The 18190-nt window shown below is 61.2% G+C and overlaps 1 protein-coding gene across 1 annotated transcript; it reads right to left on the reverse strand.

The window, feature by feature from the left end:
* Positions 1-9130: 9130 nt before the first annotated feature.
* Positions 9131-17857, reverse strand: FGD2 (FYVE, RhoGEF and PH domain containing 2). The gene is made up of 16 exons (XM_050911416.1): positions 17741-17857; positions 15335-15602; positions 14572-14652; positions 13917-14065; positions 13360-13516; positions 13092-13230; positions 12470-12528; positions 11925-12071; positions 11422-11514; positions 11012-11091; positions 10903-10933; positions 10703-10795; positions 10352-10477; positions 10004-10150; positions 9446-9589; positions 9131-9361 (listed from the first exon to the last, which is right to left on the reverse strand). Exons 1-16 carry the CDS (start codon positions 17803-17805, stop codon positions 9131-9133), a joined length of 2010 nt encoding a protein of 669 aa, XP_050767373.1. The 5' UTR covers positions 17806-17857.
* Between the last annotated feature and the right edge of the window lie 333 nt (positions 17858-18190).

Genomic DNA, 18190 nt, shown 5'->3' on the forward strand with positions numbered 1-18190 from the left:
TGCTCACGAGGTCCAAGGACCTTCTGTAACTTGTGGAGGGGATCAGCCGCTCGGGGGGACTTTGAACTCCGGCTCCCAGGGACCACGCGACTTCCGCGGCACTTGGGATGGGCTGTGTCACTCGCCACCGAGGGTAACGCCGAGCCGGGGGGGATGCACGGCCCCACATGTGCCTCCCAGATGTGTTGGCCCCATTGCAGCAGTGGGGTCCAGGCCAGGTTTGGGGTCTGGAGTGGGTTTGGGGTCCCTGAGGAGCTGCTATGGAGGGGGCTTGGTGCTGGGGGGCTGGCGGGAGGTGTTCCCCGAACCCGGGGCATCCTGCCAGCGGTTGCACTTTACAGATGTGTCGTTTTGGTTCTTCAACCGGGGACTCGCTGACCCGGCGGGGAGGGAAACCGCAGCCGGGTCGGGGTCCCCCTCCATCCCACGGGGACCAGCTGGCTGAGGCCGAAGGGTGCAGGATGGGTGCAGGCAGCAGGGAGGTGGCAGGACCCGGGGCTGATGGGTGTCAGGGGTGTTTAGGGAGGGACGTGGGGTTGGAAAATGGGACATCTGCCCCAGGGTCAGATGAATCCACTGGAACCAGTTAGACACACTGGGGACAAGGCAGGGCTGGGGTGACTGTGGGGTCCAGCATGGGGCCACCCCCAGCATCCGGGGGGGCAGGAGCATCCCCGGGTCTCCTGCAGCCTCCCGTCAGCTGGCGAAATGTTACTGCCTAGCGGGTGCCTTCCAACAAAACATGTTTTTTGGAGCCAATTCCTGGCACCGGCCCGGGGCGGGAGCCAGGGGAATGCGGCCAAACATGTTTGTGCCGTGGCCGAAACTGCCCGGTGGCCTGGCTGCGGCACAGAGCTGGGGACGGCGGGGGCTTCACTGGCCGGGGACCCGGTGGGCTGGTGGGGGGCCAGGGCTGGGGACAGAAACGCCGTGTGCCGCGGCGGCGGCGTGTCAGCGCCGGGAGCGGGCGGTGATTCACCACTTACCAGCACGCTGATATTTATTACCCAGCTTCGTTACGGGGCCGACATGAAATGTGGTGCAGGGAGCGGGGGAAATAAATACAGCGCCGGCGCGGGGGGCGGCAGCATCTCCCGTGAAACCCGATGGGTTTTCCCATCCTCCCCCCCCCCCGCTGCTTTCTCCGGCTGGTGGATTTTGATGGAGGAAAATAAACGCTCGCAAAAATCACTCTCTCTCCCGGCTTGTCCCCGTTTGCCCTGTGCTTTGGCAGCTCTGCCGGGGTGGGCTGGGACATGGCGGGAACGGGAGCGAGGAGGGAGGGACAGCGGGAGGTGGCTCCCCCGGGATGCTCGGCCCCAACAGGGTGATGGGACTGAACCGGGACCCCCCTCCTGCACGGGACCCCCCCCCCTCCTGCAGCCCATTCCCTGTGGCCTTGGAGGAAGCTGGCCATGACGTGGAGCTGCCAAAGGTGCGTGGGCATGAGAACTGCCTCAGCTCGGTGCATGGATCAGAGGCAGGAGTGGGTCCCCGTGGGATGGAGAGGTGTGAGGGAAGGGGGCAGATCCCCCGAGCTGGTCCCCCACCCCGAGGAGGGTGATGTGGGAAGAGAGAGGCAGTCCCGGTCTGGGGCTTGATCCGATGGAGGGGGATGGATCCAAGGCAGCAGGATGGATCCAAGGCAGCAGGGTGGATCTGGTGCAAAGGGAAGGAGCCAAAGCAGAAGGATGGAGCTGGTGCAAAGGGACGGATCCAGCGCAGAGGGATGAATCGGATGCGGGAGGCTGGTTCTGCTGCAGGGGGCTGGAGCTGCTGCAAAGGGATGGGTCTGATGCAGAGGGTTGTATCTGAGGCAGAAGGATGTGACTCAGAGTGACACGAGCGCAGGGGTTTTTGTCCCCTCCCCAAGCCCTGCCATCAGCATGGGGCTGATCCCCTCTCCCCTGGCATCACGGGCAAACGGGCCCGTAACCTCCCCTCACCCCCCTCAGCAGAGCCCCACCCGTGCCTCAGTTTCCCCGCGTGGCCAAGGGGCAGAGGCTGCTCCGTCCCCGTTTCCCCGCACGCCTCCATCTGTCCATCCACCCCTCCAGCCGCGTGGCGAGAACGGGGGCTCCGACCTCCTCCCACAGCAGCCAGCAAGGGTCGGAGCGACGCGAGGCCAGCGTGAGCCACCCCCCCGGGTTATTTATAACCACCTCCAAGTGCCGGTGTGCGGCGGCAGCTCCTGGGGATATTTTTAGCCCGCTGCAGGGAATCACGGCGGCGAGCGCTCGGGAGCAGCAGGAGGGAGGGAGGAAGGGAGAGGTGCTGCAGCACGAAGCCCTGCCAGCATCCCTGCTCCGAAAACCCCCCCCCGGCCTCACCGCCCTCCCTTTTCAGGGAGGAAACCCCCCCCCCACCCGGCATGGCTGCGGGGTCACGCCTGGCCTTGGTGCCATCGCATCCCTTAATGGCCTGCCGGGACCTCAGGGACCGCGTCCCCGTGCCACCCGCTGCCTCCGCGCTCCAAAAAGCCGGACACGGGGCAGCGAGGCTGCACCCCGGCACGGGCACCCACTGAGGTGTGGGGTGCCGAGGGGAGGCTGGCGGCGGAGGGGCTGCGTGGGCTGCTGCTGTCTTCTCGAGACAGGAAGGCATTAGGCGAGCGGCGCTGTCTGCATCTCTAATCGGCCTCGCTCCCGCCGGCTGCCGCCCGCTCCCCCGCCCAGCGCCGCTGCGGAGGCTGCGGGAAATCCGGGCGAGGGCACCCCCGGGCGCGTGGCTCCGCTCCCCCCGCCATGGGTGCTGCCGCCGGCCCCGCTGCCACGGCCACCCTTGCACCGGCTGCCTGCTGGGTGGGTGCTCCGCACCCTGCAGCGCCCGCGTGGCACCGCCACATGCACACACATGGGCACACACCCATGCACATGCATGTGTGCGCATGCATGCGCAAGTATGCATGCACGCAGATGCATGCACACATATGCATGCGCACACACATACATGCACACACACACATACGTGTGTGCATCACCGGCACAGCAAGGAAGGAGCACCCATCATGAGCTCTGGGGACGGAGGTGCCACCCAGGCCCTGCTGAGCGGGGAGGGACCCCTTGTGCCAGCCCCCCCCCCCACAGGGATGCCAAACGTGCTGCAGCTTCACCCACTGTGACCCCCCCTACACCCACTGCTGGCAACACCCCCAAATTTTCCACACCCCAAAGCCAACTGCAGCCTGCGGGAGCTGCAGAGCACCCGGTGTTGGCTTCCCGGGCACCCCAGGACCTGAGCACCCAGGGATCTGGGCACCCAGGACCAGAGCTGGGCACCCTGGGGTGCAGGGCTGGGTACCCAGCACCAGGGCTGGGCATCCAGGACCAGGAGTGGGCACCCCAGGGTGCAGGGCTGGGCACCTGAGACCAGGGACAGACACCCATCCCCGGCAGCGCCGGCGGGGCGTGGGGCTGAGGTGTGAAGCGCCGCCCTCCTGTTCCGGGCAGTTTCCCAGTTTATTTTCTCCCCTATTAGATTCCAGCTGGCAGGACGGTGCCTATAAATATACATAAGGGCTCATTTACATGACGGTTTTTTCGGGAGCAAATTCCACAGCTGCCTGGCAGACGGCTCGGTGCAGCGGGTGAGAGCCGTGCCCGAAACCAGCCGGGCCTCAGTTTCCCCATCTGCAACCCAGGCCAGGGTGGGAACGGCTTTTCCCCGCTTTTTTGACGATCTGTTCCTGGAAAGCCCAGGCTGTTATTATCGAGGCTATTTATAGCACGCTAAATGGGTTATTAATATGATTATTCGCAGTGTGGCAATGGGTAATTGCCCCGGGTGGGGATGACACCCTGCATGTGCGAGGTGCTGCATGGGGACGGTCTCAGCCCCAACCCGCTTCCAGCGCGGGGGGAAAACTCACCCCAAAATCCCAGGGGGGCATCGGGCTGCGCCTGGCGGGCGATGGGGTCCCACGGCAGAGCCGGGGGCTCGCAGCTATCGGGGAAGGTGGGGGGGGAGGAAGGTTTGGCGCTGCCGTGCTCCGGTGCTGGAGTCCGGCTCTTGTTTCGATCATGATGATTAGCTGAGTCACAGCTGGGGTGCTGCTAATTAAATGTATTTCTTAATTAACAAGATCACAGAGAAGGCCTGCCAGCCCGGCTTGGCTTTCAATCACAGCTGACAGAGGCAGCTGCGGCCGCGGAGGCACCGCACAGCCTGAGGTGGGATGAGCTTCCCAGTGCTCAGCTCTGCCCCGCGGCCGCCTCTGCTGCTCTCCCACCCCAGGAGCCCATTTCCCCGTGAAGCAGCGGCGTGAGGATGAGGAGGGCTCGTGCCCGGTATCATCCAGCCCCGGGTGAGATGAGCCGGGGCGGCCTCAGCCCCCGGCTGTTGTGGACCTTGGGGTGAAGCGAGCGTGCCGGGGCTCAGCGCAGGGCTGGGCCACCCCTGGCTCCTGCTCCATGACTCAGGGCTGCTTCACATCCCCACCACCTGAGCCCTGACCGAGCCTGGCTATTAATATTAATAATAACCCCCCCTCAGCTGCTATTCACCGACCTCAAAGCACAACCTGAAGTAACCCCCGTCCTGTTCCCCGCTGGGGAAACATCCGCTCCCCACCGGATGGGGAAACTGAGGCACGGGAACTGGGGCAGGAGCAGTGCCAGGAGTTTTCCCTGCTCTCCCATAGGGCCTGGCCTGGAAGATGGGGTCGCAAAACCCCAGGGAAGTACCCCCAGCCCAATGGCAACCCGTGGATGGGCGAGCCAGAGTGGGTGGAGAGGGTTTTCCTGGCTGAGGGAAAAAAAGAGAAAAAATAAATACAAATAAATAAAAGAGCCCGTTCTGCCCCCCAGCCTGAGCTCTGCCCCATGGCGATGGGCCGATATCCCTGCGGGAAGCGGGGGCTGAGCTCTCCCGGGGGGGATTTCGCGCATCCTCGCCCGCCGGCGCGGGCAGGCGGCGGCGTTGGGGCTTCTCCGTGGCTTTGGCAGTCTGGTCATGTCCTGCCGGGGAGAGCAGCAGGACTGAGTCACGTTCCAGCGGCAGCAGTGACTCACGGCCGCCCCAGCCTCCCGGGGAGCAGCCGGCACATTGCAGAGATTCCTGGATGGAGGCAGGAAAATAAAATTAAATAATAACAACTGCCAGCCGTCATCGTCGTCGTCGTCGTCCCCCCCCCGCCCCCCCTTCCTTCCCCCAGCCTCCTGCAACACAGGCGCAAACAGCAAATTCCTGCGCCACCGGGAAACACCTCCTGCCTCGCCAGACACCGAGATGCACGACCTGGTTCTCAATTGCACGAAACGCCCTTTGCCAGCAGCCTGTGGGGGCCCCCGAAAAGGAGGTGGAATCTGCACACCCCCCCCCACAAGCTCCCCCGAGCCTGAGGACACCCCGGCAGCGAGGTCTTGCCAGTGCAATGCAAAGAGGGGGTGCAGCTGGGTGGATCTTGGGGTCCCCCTCCGCTTTGCATTGCTCCCTGGGGGCCTTGGGGGGGATGCAGAGCGGGATGGGGGTACCCCAGCCTTAAGGTTGCACAATCCTGGCTGTGGCTTTTTTTTTTGGGGTGGGCATCACAGATATTTTGCATCACTTAGCATCATCTCCCATCCTTAAATCCCCCCACCCAGGGGGATGCCCCCAGCCTCGGGGGAGATGGGGGTCCCACGTGCCCCCACAGCCGCGGGCGTGGCGGGGAGGGATGCACCAGGGGAGGGATGCACCAGGGCAGGACTCCGCCGCGGCTGCCTTCGGCCTCGGCATATCTATTATTTAAAGCGCTTGGCGGGAGCGGCGGAAACCCCCGTGGGCTGCGGAGGCTGCGCGGCGGGGAGAGGCCGTGCTGCCGCAGCTCCGGCCTGCGCAGCCCCAGCGCCGCGGCGCTGCGGCGAGGGCGATGCCGCCGGAACGGCCCCGCGGGGCTGCACGCTCAGCATCGGTGAGCAGAGCCCCTATGGGTGGCAGCCCCTATAGGGCAGGGTGCAGGGGAACACACCTGTGGAGCCTGACACCTATAGAGCCCAACACCTATAGAGCAAGAACCCCCGCTGCAGAGGGCTGGCCCCTATGGAGCCCAGCTCCTATACAACCCAACCCCAGGCATTATAGAGCAAGAGCGATACAGTCCCCTAGAGACCAGCCCCTATAGAGCAGGAAACCCCACCTCATATAGCAGAGTGCAGCCCCTATAGGGACCTGCAATTAGCAAGCAAGAGAATATGCCCGATAGGCAGTCCCTATAGAGGGGGAATGCCTACCCTGTAGAGAAACCCCCTATAGAGCCTGTCCCTATAGAGCGAGAGCAGCTCCCAGGGCAAGCAGGGAGCAGCCCTGCAGGCAGCGGGGCGTGGGGTTTTATAGGGCCCATATGGTCCCGATCCCACCCCACACCTGGGGGGCACGTGGGGGAACCGGCCCCGGGACCTGCTGAGCCCCTTCCTGGGAAGCAGGGGGAGATTGCAGCGCACAGAGCCCTGCAGCGGGGCGCAGGGGGGGGGGACCACAGCACACCCCCTACTTCTCCGTGTCCCCGTTGGCCACCTCTCCGCTCTCTCCATGCCCTTGAACCTCTCTGCATCCCCTTTCCCGCAGCGCGGGTGGGCGTGCGGTACCCGGCCGCGGTTTGGGATGAGCACGGGACACCGAAGCCTCTGCGAAGCGGCGGCCGCACGGGTGCCCGTTCCCCTTTGCTGCGGGCTGGGTTTTCTCAATGAGGGGTGGCCCGGCCCCCAGCATAGCTGCAGCGCGCGGGTTTCACAATGTATTTTGGTCAGTGCTTACAAGAAGAGGCTGTGGGGAGGGCTGCGGCAGGGGGGGGGATTCCAGTAAATGGCCTCCGAGCCTTCCTCATTCTTGAGAATAGGAAACTGGGCGACTTCTCCACAGGGTTTCACTTTCTGCGTGGGGAGGCGAGGCCAAACTGCTCCGCTTGACCATCGCTGCGACGCAGCCAGGGGACCGAAAAAGCACAGGAAGAGAAAATTCATCAGTGAGTTTGCTGCACGTCTTGGGTGCAAAAATCTCCTTTTTTTTTTTTTTTCCTGGGAAAACAGAGCGGGGGGAATCATGAAACCCCCCGTGAGCTAGGTCTCCCACCAGCCTGTTTCAGGGATGCTCGGGGCATCTCTGGGGACGGCACGATGCCGCGGCTGCGGCAGTAACCTGCCCCGGTGCCCCATCATCCCCTCCATCCCTTGGCCACCTCTCTTTCCCTGCAGCCCCTTTCCCGCGGCACACGTGGATGCTGCAGCGGGACAGTGGTCCCTGAGGGTGGCTGGGGACCAGGAGGGGGCCAGTAAAAATAGCACCCAGGTGCCCTCTGCCCCAGAAGCAATTTCTCGTTCAGTAAACAGGAAATCTATTCTTCAGCCCATTCATGAGCCGCGGGCTGACGGCAGCTCCCCGCTCCGGGCTTGTTTTGTTCCTCGCTGACACAGGGGTGACGCTGAGGCGGAAGGCCACCACCACGCAGAACCTTCCAGCCACGCAAGCTTCCCCTTGCTCGCTCTTTCCCCCCTGCCCCGGGGAGCACCCTGCGCTCCCTGGCTTTTCCAGGGGTGCTAGGGTTTCCCCTTCACATGAGGCGGTGGTGGGAGGTGAGGGCGGTTTTGGGGTGTCTCTGGAAACCCCCGTGCTGTTTGCTTCTGGGCTCGGCCCCGTGCTGGGTGGCACCCCGAGGGGCAATTGCTTTGGCAGAGCTCTCCCCCCAACATCTAGCTCCTCTCCCCCTTCCTTGATGGTATCTCTTAAGTTGGAGGAGACAAAGCCACTATGGTTTGCCCTCTCCTGGGATGGGCTGAGGAAGGAGGATGATGCTCACACCTTTCTCCTCGCTTCCCGAAGCCCCCCAGAGTGGTGACGGCTGTGGTTCATCTTTACTCTCAATCCTATCCCCGAGTGTTGTCCCCATTTGCAGTATCTGGCCCCAACTTGCTTCCCTTCCCGCTCTCCATCGATCCGTTTAGCCCATGACACCCCTGGGCTCTGCCTGAGGCTGCTGTGCTTCTGGCTGGTGGGCTGGAGCTGCTGCGTGATCCCTGCCTGTTAGGCACAGCCTTCCCTGCCTGCCAGGGACAGCGGGCTCCCCCAGCTCCCTGCATGGGGCTCCTCCATCCCATTTCAGCCCCTGGCAGGCTCAGAAGTGGCAACTTCTGCCTGGGCAACATTTTTTGGGAGCTAAAGAGGATGCGGAGAGAAAAATGTGGGGCTGCAGCCTACAGCGCTGTGTGAAACAACCAAGGGTGCTCGTTATGCTGACGATGGAGAGGGGAATTCCCCCGTGTCTGCCCAGCATTGCTGCCCTGCACCAGCGCGGCAGCACCACCTGCGTGGACCCGGCCTTGTCCCAGTGCGTCTCCTGCCCAGGAAACCAGTGACCGAGAGAGGTACAAGGGTGGAAGGGGCTCGTGGGCAGGATGGGGCGCAGGGAAAGTCTGGGATGGGCAGGAGTGCAGGCTGGCTCAGCGACGCAGGCTGGGGGTGTCTGTGGTTAAGGGGTACCCCCACACCATGGGATTGCAGCAGTGCGAGGCCAGGAGCGGTGACAGGCTGGGAGAGGGACATCCTAAATCCAGCACTAGGGTCCCTGAGCCGGGTGAGGGTGAGCTACAAGCCGGGTCTCTGCAGGGTGTCAGACCGGGGCTGGTTACAGATAAGGTGATGTGGGGCCCCGGTGACAATCCCACGGGGCGCTCTGGAAAATACAACCCCCAAAAAGGCTCCTTGGACTGCACACGGGGGTTGCAGGTAGGATTTATCACAGCAGTCCCAATTCCACAGATGCTTTCAGAAAACTGGGCATCCCCCCTGCACCATCCACTGCCGGGGCCCGGCTCGGAGGAAGGCTGAGGCATTGCTGCCCTCGGGCGGCAGCCGGCGGCACGGCACAGCGGGCCGGGGCCAGGCCGGCTGCAGGGGTGCAGGCTCCCCCAAACCCGCTGGCTCTCCCTCCACCTCACGGCTTTGGTACCTCCATCGTCTCTGTCCAGCGCGGAGAGCAAGGAGGGAGGGGAAGAGGGATCCGGCTTGTCTGTGCGATGGCAAACGTGCCACCGCCTTGCCCTTTTCGTGACGAAAACCCAAAAAACAGAGAGGTCGGGGATCTGCCCGAAGCCAGCCGCGAGCAGGATGGGCAGGGGGAGGTTTGACCCACCAGGCAGCCCAGGAGGTGGGCATGGCCTCATTCTGCTTCATCGCAGGAGTCCGCATCCTCGCCCTCCTCCGGGTGCGTGATCCCCGCGGCGGAGCGCGCCATGGCCTTCATCCAGCGCTGTTTCAGCTCCTCGGTGTCCGCCACGAAGGTGTAGACCTGCCGGGACTGCACCAGTTGGAAGAGGCGGCGGGAGTCGCCCTGGGGCAGGTCCCTCACCTGGTAGCCCAGCAGCGGGATGGAGGTGTGGGCTCGGACGTCCTGCCAAGAGCGGAGACAGCGGTGGGAGGCAGGGGATGGGCACACCGGGATGTCCCTTGCAGATGGAGCCGAGCCCGGCCTCACCTGCGGGGCTGCGTAGATGTACAGCACGAGGGGATCATCCTGGGGGATCACGAACCAGCCCCGCGTGCCCCCCTTGCCGTTCTTGTCCAGCAGCTGCAGGGAACCGCACAGCAAACTCTTGCCTGATACCTCTGCGGCTCCTTTCTGCCGAAAAAACCAACAAACAAATCCCTAAATACCCAGTGCGGGAGGCAGAAAGGGCACTGAGCGAAGGTAATTTCCTGGGGAATTCCCTGCCTGCTCCACAAAACCTCCCAAACCAGGGGCAGGCGAGGGGTGGTCCTGGCTGTGAGGGTCCTGGTGAGATCCTGTGGTGCAGGGAACCCCGGATGCCTGGTCCCAAGGCTCAGAGGAGGAGGGAAGGAGCTTAGCACATCCACCAGCCTCGCAATTAGCAGGCACCCTCCGACTGCTGGGGGAGCGACTCCCAGCTCTCCTGCTGCAGGTACACAGCCAGGCTGTGACAGCGAGGCTCGGGACCAGGGTGGGTGGCAGAGCTCAGAGGAAGAGGGACAGAGCAGGGCACAGGGAGGACGGGCAGAGAGGGGCAGAGCTCACCTCCAGGATGCCTTTGTGCTTCCCTTCCCGGTCCTCGAGCACCACGTGGCCTGTCAGGAAGACGTAACACTCCTGGCACACGCGGTTCAGGCGGTTCCCATCATACTGTAGCTCGGCCTTGTAGTCAGAGCAGCGAGCGCACACCACCTACAACCACCAGACAGGGACACTGGTGAGATTGGGGCAGGGCTGGGGGAACCCAGGGAGAACTCCAAGAGGAGCTGAGGGGCAGGAGCAGCCCTGAGCCTGGGGAAAGGGGTACAAGGTGTAGGAGAGGTGTGCTCCTGCCCCAGCGGCCACCTGAGCAGGCCAGGAGGGAGGGAAGAGAGGGCGGACGGGGCGACTCACGTATCCACAAGCTCGACAATGGTGTCTCCGGCGCATGATGGCGTTGAAGGGCTCCTTGCAGCGCATGCACATGGTCACCAGGTTGTCCCGCACCCACTGTGGAGCTCGGCGGCCCAGCTCCTCTGTCTAGGGGTGGGAGACTGCATCACTGGGGCTGGCTAACCGTAGTCCAGGTGGTCCCAGCCCCTCCACTCTCACCCCTTCCCCTTCTCAGCCCTTTCTCTCCATCTGCAGCCTCCCCCCAGCTCTGTTTAGATAGGGAAACTGAGGCACGGCAAGGTGGGCTCTCCTGAGCTGCTGTGCAGGGGGGTGCTGGAGGCAGGCAAGGCATGGGGAGGGCAGGAGGGTTACCTTCAATGCAGGGGTGCCCATCTCCAGCCCATGTACTGCTGTCTTAAAGGTCTCACTCCTCTTCTCTTTCCTGTCAATGGCATCTTGGAAGGCCTAGAGGGGAAGGCAGGGCTGGAGGGGCAGTCGGGGGGCCTGCCCCTGCGCAGGACATCCAGCTGGGGTGAGTGAGATGCGCCGCCTCTCCCAGCACTCAGTGGTACCTTGATCCAGGCGTTCATCTCCTCCCCAGACCTGGGTACAAAAAGGGAGATGGATAAGCCATTGTCCCTCCTCCCCGCGGGTCTGCAGGACCGTCACCCTTCCCCTTACCTGGCTTGCAGCTCTAGTGTCCGCTGCTTTCCCGAGACCAGGAAGGTGTGAGGGAACTGTGTGTCGTTCAGCTCCCGCACCTGAGAGAGACCAAAGAAAGGATGTGGAGCAGCTGAACCCACCTCCAGCACACGGGTACCTTCCTCTGTGATGTGGGGGACGGGGACTTCCCTCGGGCACAAGCCCTTCAGCCCCTCAAATCCTACGTGCACAAGATTTCACTGCTGTTTCACAGGATCAGAGCGTAGCAACCAGTCCCCCTCACCCACAAAGCCACCCCTGGCTCCAGCTCCTCCCTCCTTTCCCACGAAGCGCAGGACAGCAGCCACATTACACATTACAGCAGAGCGGGGTGCATTTTGGAGGAGCCAGGGTCGGGGGGAAGCACAAAGACAAGGTGCCTGTCTGACCTTCATGCCGTCCACGTCGATGCGGAGGTGGACCTGGAACTCAGCACCCACCTGGATGACCTTGGGCACGCAGTAGAGCAGCATGTTGTTGAACTGGGCAGGACGGGAAGAGGGTTGGTTGGAGCCCAGCACCTGCCTGCTCAGAGCTGGGGGCTTCCCTGGGATCTAGGGTCCTTCACCCCCCTGGGGCTGAGCTGGTCCTTGGGAAGAATCCAGCCGAAAAAGTGACTGCTTCTGCCCCAACCCTCTCCCACCCTGCAAAGGCGAAGTGCTTTGGATGCGTGGCATCCGCCAAGGGCTGCCGTGCCCAGGGGATCGGCAGGTTCCCAACCACGTCCTATACAGGGTGCCCTGCACTGGCAGGGGTCAAACCCCCCAGCTCTGAATTCATCCCTTCTGTGCAGAGATGACCCAGCAACACCCCGGCCAGGCTGTGCTGCCCCTCTCCCCGTTCCCATCTTATTTGCTCCCTGCCCCCTTGCCCTGGGCATCCCAGCTCCCACCAGGAACAGGTACTTCTCCGATGTGCTGTTGTGGCGGGTGGAGATTTTATGGATCGGCCCCTCCTTGATCAGCTCGTTGGAGGGATCCACAATGTCGTTCTCGAGGCCCAGCCGCTGATAGACCACCCAGAGGTTCTGCAGCCGTTCCTGGGGGAGGCAGAGGGACCTGGTTCTGTGGGGAGCTGAGCAGCCACAACCTTGTCACCCTTGGGTCCCCTCCCTTCCCACCTCCCAGGCCAGCTGCTGAGTACTGGGAGAAGCGGCACAGTTCTCTCACCCCAGACTGATCTTCCAGAGCAACTCCCAGCCTCGAACAGCCGGTCACATCACGGCTGATGTTGCAGACATGACTTCCCCAGGCTCGGGGTGATGGGGTCAGGCACCAAGAGCAGGGTCTAACCTCCTCTGCTGAACCCACAGTGCTCCTGTCCCGTTCAGGGCAGGGCTGTGCTCCACTGAGTCGCACAGCAATGAGACCATGAGGAAATCTGGCAAATCACCCTGCCGTGAACCGCAAAGCACTGCCAGCTGGGACAGGCACTCACCATCTCGGCGATAGCTGCATTTGAATGCTTGGCCACCATAAAAATCATCTCCAGGGCCTCTGCAACGAGAAGAGAAAGGGTGGAGGTTAAACACTTGCTATGGAGCTGTGGGAGAAAACCCCTGGGTCTGTCCCTCACGGGGGGGACACGTGTGTGGTGGCTGCTGCCCTCCCCTGGACACAACCTGAATGGCCCTGAAACGCTGCACAAGCGTCGGGGTCCGGCCGGACTGTGCGGTGTGGCGTGGTTGGGTCCTGGGGGGGACAGCCAGCCGCCTCGTTTATCACTCCATCCCAGCAGGACTGGGAACTGCTGTTAGCCGTAGGGGTCTGATAGCTCCCCCAGCCACTGCAGGTCTCCCTGGGGGACGCTCGGGAGGGATCATCTTTATCCTGAAACACCACCCACCTTCCCCGCTGACCTCCACAGACCCTGAAAGGGCAGATTAATCCCTCTCCCTGCTAGAAAAGAGTCAGACTAAGAGGTTTATCCAAGGGCACAGGGCAGCTGGTGAGAGAATCCAGGTATCCTGATGCCCGCATACAACATCAGGGGTTGTTATTTCCCCTACAAACCCACCCTGCCACTCCCCACAGCGCGGAGAGCCAGACGGAGCCCTTACTCTCTGCATCGTCCCGGTCTGGGGACTCAGGCGGTAGTTTTCGGACATAATCTTTCAGGAGGAGTTCGTAGCGCGGGATCCTCTGCACAGGTTCCAGCATGTGGTGCTGCAGCGTTAGGTTAGCGCAGACTTTCCTCTTCTGGGCAGAGACACCACGCGCAGAGAGAGAAACAGTGACGAAGGCAGCTCTCACCCTCCGCTGCTTCCCCCTTGCAGGGAGATTTTGGGGAGCACTGCTGCGGTCCCCCACCCTGCTGCGGCCCATTACCTGGATGTCAGCAATGAGCTCCTGGAAGGGTGGTGATTTCTCCGACCAGACAGTGATGAGCTCCACGGCCTTGTCAAAGTTCTTCACGTATTCACCGTACATCTTGAGGAACGGTGCAAGCTTCTGGATCACATCCCCGATCCGTGGGTTGCAGCTCCTGCAGGAGGGAACCACAGGCCGGCAGCTTCCTCAGTCCAGCGGGGCAGCCAGACAGCGAGGGATAAAGCGAAGGGGCACCTTGTGCACAGTGGAGGACAGAGGTTTTTACTGCTGTGACCTGCTATGTCCCCATACAACTTCCTGCTCTCCAGACCGGGAATGTCCCCAGCTTGCAGCCAGCCTGGGCCCTTCATGCCTGGACACACCCCTAAATCACCTGAGATGTCACCCCTCTTTTCAGAAATACCCTGGAGTGTTTTAAGGAAGTGCTTTCCAGCACAAAGACATTTGGAGCAAAACAGGCTGAGCTCTGGTCCTGGTGGGAGACCAAATTCATCGCTGCTCCCCCATTCTGGCAAAGCAACCCAGGCGTCCTGCCCTCCCCTCCTGCAGCTCACCAATCCTCCATGCGCTGCTGCAGCTCTGGCAGGAAGAACTTGGCATGGAACTGGTAGATGGAGGAGATGTTGGAGAAGATCATTTTCACCACCTCCTCTGGGACTGTCTTCCCATTTTTGGCTTCTTTCATCAGCTCTGTATAGAATATCTGGAAGAAAGAAGGGGTGAATAAAAAGGGTCAGGAAGAGGCTTGAGGATCCCATTCCTTCTCTGAGACTGGCACATCGCTCAGGGAAAATGCCTAACTCTGTGCAGGAGGGAAATGCCAGGCCCCAAGAGAGAAGCAGGGGGGATGGAAGGCTTTGCTGGGACAAAGGTGCTCCCTGGAGGTGTGGGGTGTAGGAAAGGCAAAGGCCAGACCCATTCTCTGGCCGTGAAGACCAGCAGCCCAGCGTCACTCTCATCTGTACAGCTCCATTCTCTCCAAAATCTCCAGTAACAGTCCCTGGCCTGTGCATACCCTGAACTGAGCCCGGGCACTGCCACAGGGTCCAAGCCCTGCCGAGGAGTACATGAAAACTGGTGAGTGTGGAGCTGCAGCGTGGTCCTGCCTGGTTTGTCACCGTGAAGTGCCTGAGCTGTGTTGGTGGGGGCAGATGGCAGCAGGGCTATGGCTTCCCAGACTTGCGTGGGCCTCTCTGCTCCCCAGCTCACCTGGTCGAGAAGGTGGAGGCGGTTGACGTAAGCCTGCTCTGTCTCCAGCAGCTCCAGAGCAATTTTCTTTTCCTCTGGTTCCTGCATGGGGAGAAGGGCTCAATCTCGTGGGCAGAGATGCAACCCCCACTGGCCTCAGGGGATTCAGCTCTGTCCCCCAGTGTTCACAGACCACAGCCCAGCGTCAAACTGGACCTCGCTCCGTGTGAGGGCAAGGGAAGGACCTCTACAAAGCATGCAGTGAAAATAAGGGTGAAAACAAAGCTGTTTTGGGGCTGTCGGGAAGCCTGGCTCATGTCCTCCCAGGTCACCCCTTTCTCTGTGCCTGTTTCTCCCCGAGCAATACAGGGCTAGCGATCCTGAGGAGTGGGGCAGGGTGGGGTGGATTAACCCCATGGTCTACCATTGCACCTAGGAATTGAATGCAGTCCTGTAGAAACGTGCCTGCGGCCGGCAAAGGGCAGGACAGCCCCGGGGACACGCTGGGATGGAGCTGGCTGGGCCCACCTGTGTATCTGACCCCCACGGCGTAGTTATATCAGAGCTGGAAGACACAAGGTCTGCTTGGATCTATCTGACTATGGGGAATTTGTGCCCGAAGCACCAGGGAAGGGGCCACTTCTCTGTCACCTCATGCACCGGCCCTTGTAGGGCAGGGACTTGCTCAGGGCCAGCAGAGACCTCAGCTCCGATCCAGCCCACGCGACTCCCCGCCTGAGCATGGGCACCCGCCAGCCTCGCCTGAGCCGCTTCCAGAGCTTACCTTGCTGCCAGGCTCGAGGCCTGGGTCCTGCTGCCTCCTCCAGTTGTCCTCACTGATCTTGCGCCGGAAAGAACGGAGGCATTTGAAGCTGAGCCCCCGCTGACCCTGCTGCTCCTCCTCCTCCTCCTTGTTCTCTTGCTCCTCTTGGTCCCTGGCAGCCATCTGGGAGAGGCTCTGGCTGGCAGGGGATGCTGGAAGCTGCTGGGGCTGGCTGGTTGCAGGAGTAGCCTGGCCGTACGGAGCCTGCTTGTCCCTCCAGGAAAATTTGCTGGCCCTGCCACGGAGGAATCGGCGTGATCAGCTCACCCGTTCCCCCAGCACAGCGCAGCCCACTCAGGCCCAGGTTAAAGCCACCAGCCTCGAGCGAAGGCGATGAGACATAGCAGCACCCCAGCGCTGATGCTGCTTCACTCCGCTACAACCCTGCTGATACAAATCGGGGTCTGAAAGCCCACACATCCTTCAAGGGGGTCACGATCCAGCCCCTCTTCTCCCAGTGCATCCTGCTGATGTGGTCAGACCCCCATCCTGCTCTAGAAAAGCACGACTCTGCCTTTTATCCCACCCACAGCTATTGCTCATCCACAGCAATTTGGTGCCCGAACTGTAGCCCTGCCCTTTGCGGCGCTGGCACAGCTCTGGCTTTCCGCCTGCGGCCACCGCGGAGCCAAAGCGGGGAGCCAGCAGCCTCGGGCATGAGGCTTTAAAAGCCAAATAGCCAAGAGGTGTCAGCCAAGAGGAGGGCTTGTGTAGGTGGTTTTGCAGAGGGATAGTTTTTTGGTGGTTTTCTCTCTTCCCTTTTCTGGCAAAGACAAGGAAAACAGGTCCAGAGCAGCCACGGGGGAAAAACCTCACAGAGCACAGGCCTTGAAGACGACAACAGTGAGTTGTCTGTCGTCCGAGAGCTGGTTCCTGTAGTAAATTGCTCTGGGCAGAAACTGGAAAGACGTCCACCGGTGGACTGCAGACAGGAGTGGGATGAGGAGGAGGGGAAAACCAGGATGAAACTGGACATAACACTGCAAAGTTGAGGATAGGAGATGACTTGAGGGGCAGACACTCATCTGAAGGGGACGATGGGTCCATCCCCATGCTGATGAGCACGCGTCTGCGAGCTCGGGAGTGCATTCGCAGCCATGCACGCATCCCCTCCTGTCCATGGGGGCTGGCATAACCCTTCACATGACAGCGAGGCTTTATGTGTCCCTCCCGGTGCCTCCCAGACCTGTGCCAGCCTAAAACCACTGCCGAGATCTGACAGGGAACTTCCCTCTTTCTATTTGCGCTGACTTGGGCTGAACTGTTTTCTGTTCCAGAAAACTCGTTTCCAGGTTCCCCAGCTTCCTCCGAAAGTCGTAAGTTACTTTTATTTCCTCTAAATCAAACTCATCCTTCATGATAAATGACAAACATACTGCAGCAGCGAAATGGAGGCAGATCAAATGCCACAAATGGTTCCAATGCAACAATATCACAGGCCAGATTTCGACTGTGGGACCACGGGGACAACCACGCTGCTCTGGAGCCATCCAGAGCACAAAGCCGGGGGCAAAGCACGCAGCAGAGATGCAGGCGAAGTTCCTGGAGCAGAAGGAAATCTCGTGCCTGACCATCTTTAGGAAGTGCTGCAAAACTCATCTGCCCAACCACCCAGCCTCGTTAAGGCTCATTGAGAGCACCTCACTGATACAAGGAAAGGCAAGATTCGGTATCCCGATTCAACAGATGGGGAAACTGAGGCACGGACCACAACAATGACTCACCCCAAACCTCAGAATTGCTTCTACACCAGGGGCAAGGCAGATCCCCTCGCTCCGACCCTGGCACACGCAGTCTGAGGGTCTCAGCTCACGCTCCAAGTGAAGGTGCTGTTTTATGGGGCTGCCATGCAGCCCAAAAGGAACTTGCTCTCCCCCTTAACACGATGCTTTCTCTTCCCTTTCCTAGGATCCACATCGCTGCAAACAATGGATAGTCTGAGGCTGGTGCCTGAGGCTTGGATCCTCCCAGATGCTCAAGCAGTTAATTCCCAGTGAAGACCCCTGCCTACATATTTGCAAACCAAAATCCTTTTTCCCCAGCAGCAGGTGAAAAAGCATCCACCAGCCAGGCTGACCGCAAAGGTGCTGAGCATGGAGGGAACGAGCATGCCACAACCTAACCCTGAGCCAGGCACAGAAACCTCCAGCAAAGTCAGTCACATCCCACTGAGGTTTTCAGACTTCTGTCCATGACCCACAGCAGGAGGAAGACACTGGGGCAGATCCGAGTGCTAAAGAATACCAAATCGCCTAGTCAGCTTCTCCACAGCCTCCAAACCACCTCCACAGTGGGTTTCTTCCTTCCAAAACCCACACCACGTGGAGCCCTAACGCACCTGCAGCACCCAGGACCCTCCCTCCTTACCAGTGCTCTTCAAACACAGCCACCAGGTTCAACACGCGCTGTTGATTATTGGCTTCTCCCTCCATGGCACTGGCTGGGAGCGGGTCCTGGGTGTAAAGGAGCTGCAGGGGCGGGTGCTGATGGCTGCGGCTCCCTTCTTCTCTCCCCCTCTCTGCTTCGAGGTGTTTCTGGGACCCAGGATGTTGTTTGGGGACGAGGATTTGCACAAGGCGAAGACCATCTGCTGTCCTTCTTTCCGTGGTAGGAGAGCTTGTCTCTGGGTTGGCCTCAAAAGGGAAGAGGAAGCGCAGCAGGTTGCAAGTAGGAAAACCACTGAGAAAACACTGGGAGTTTGTTCAGTTTGGGGGGACCTTGCTGCGTGCCCCAAACCGGCGGCATCACCAAGCCCAGAGCAGCAGCGGGGACGGTGCAAGGGCACAAGCTGGGCAGGAGGCCTGACCTGCTGCATGC

Source organism: Gymnogyps californianus, chromosome 27, assembly GCF_018139145.2.
Source record: "Gymnogyps californianus isolate 813 chromosome 27, ASM1813914v2, whole genome shotgun sequence".
NCBI classification, from domain to species: domain Eukaryota; kingdom Metazoa; phylum Chordata; class Aves; order Accipitriformes; family Cathartidae; genus Gymnogyps; species Gymnogyps californianus.

Bases quoted from the DNA above. Each gene is read 5' to 3' on its own strand.
- FGD2 (XM_050911416.1), bottom strand. From the start codon at position 17,805: ATGGAGGGAGAAGCCAATAATCAACAGCGCGTGTTGAACCTGGTGGCT. The intron at 10,478-10,702 runs GTAACCCTCCTG...TCCCACCCCTAG, and splicing joins TGGGCACCCCTGCATTGAAG to ACAGAGGAGCTGGGCCGCCG. The intron at 9,590-10,003 runs GTGAGCTCTGCC...TTTTTTCGGCAG, and splicing joins AGCACAAAGGCATCCTGGAG to AAAGGAGCCGCAGAGGTATC.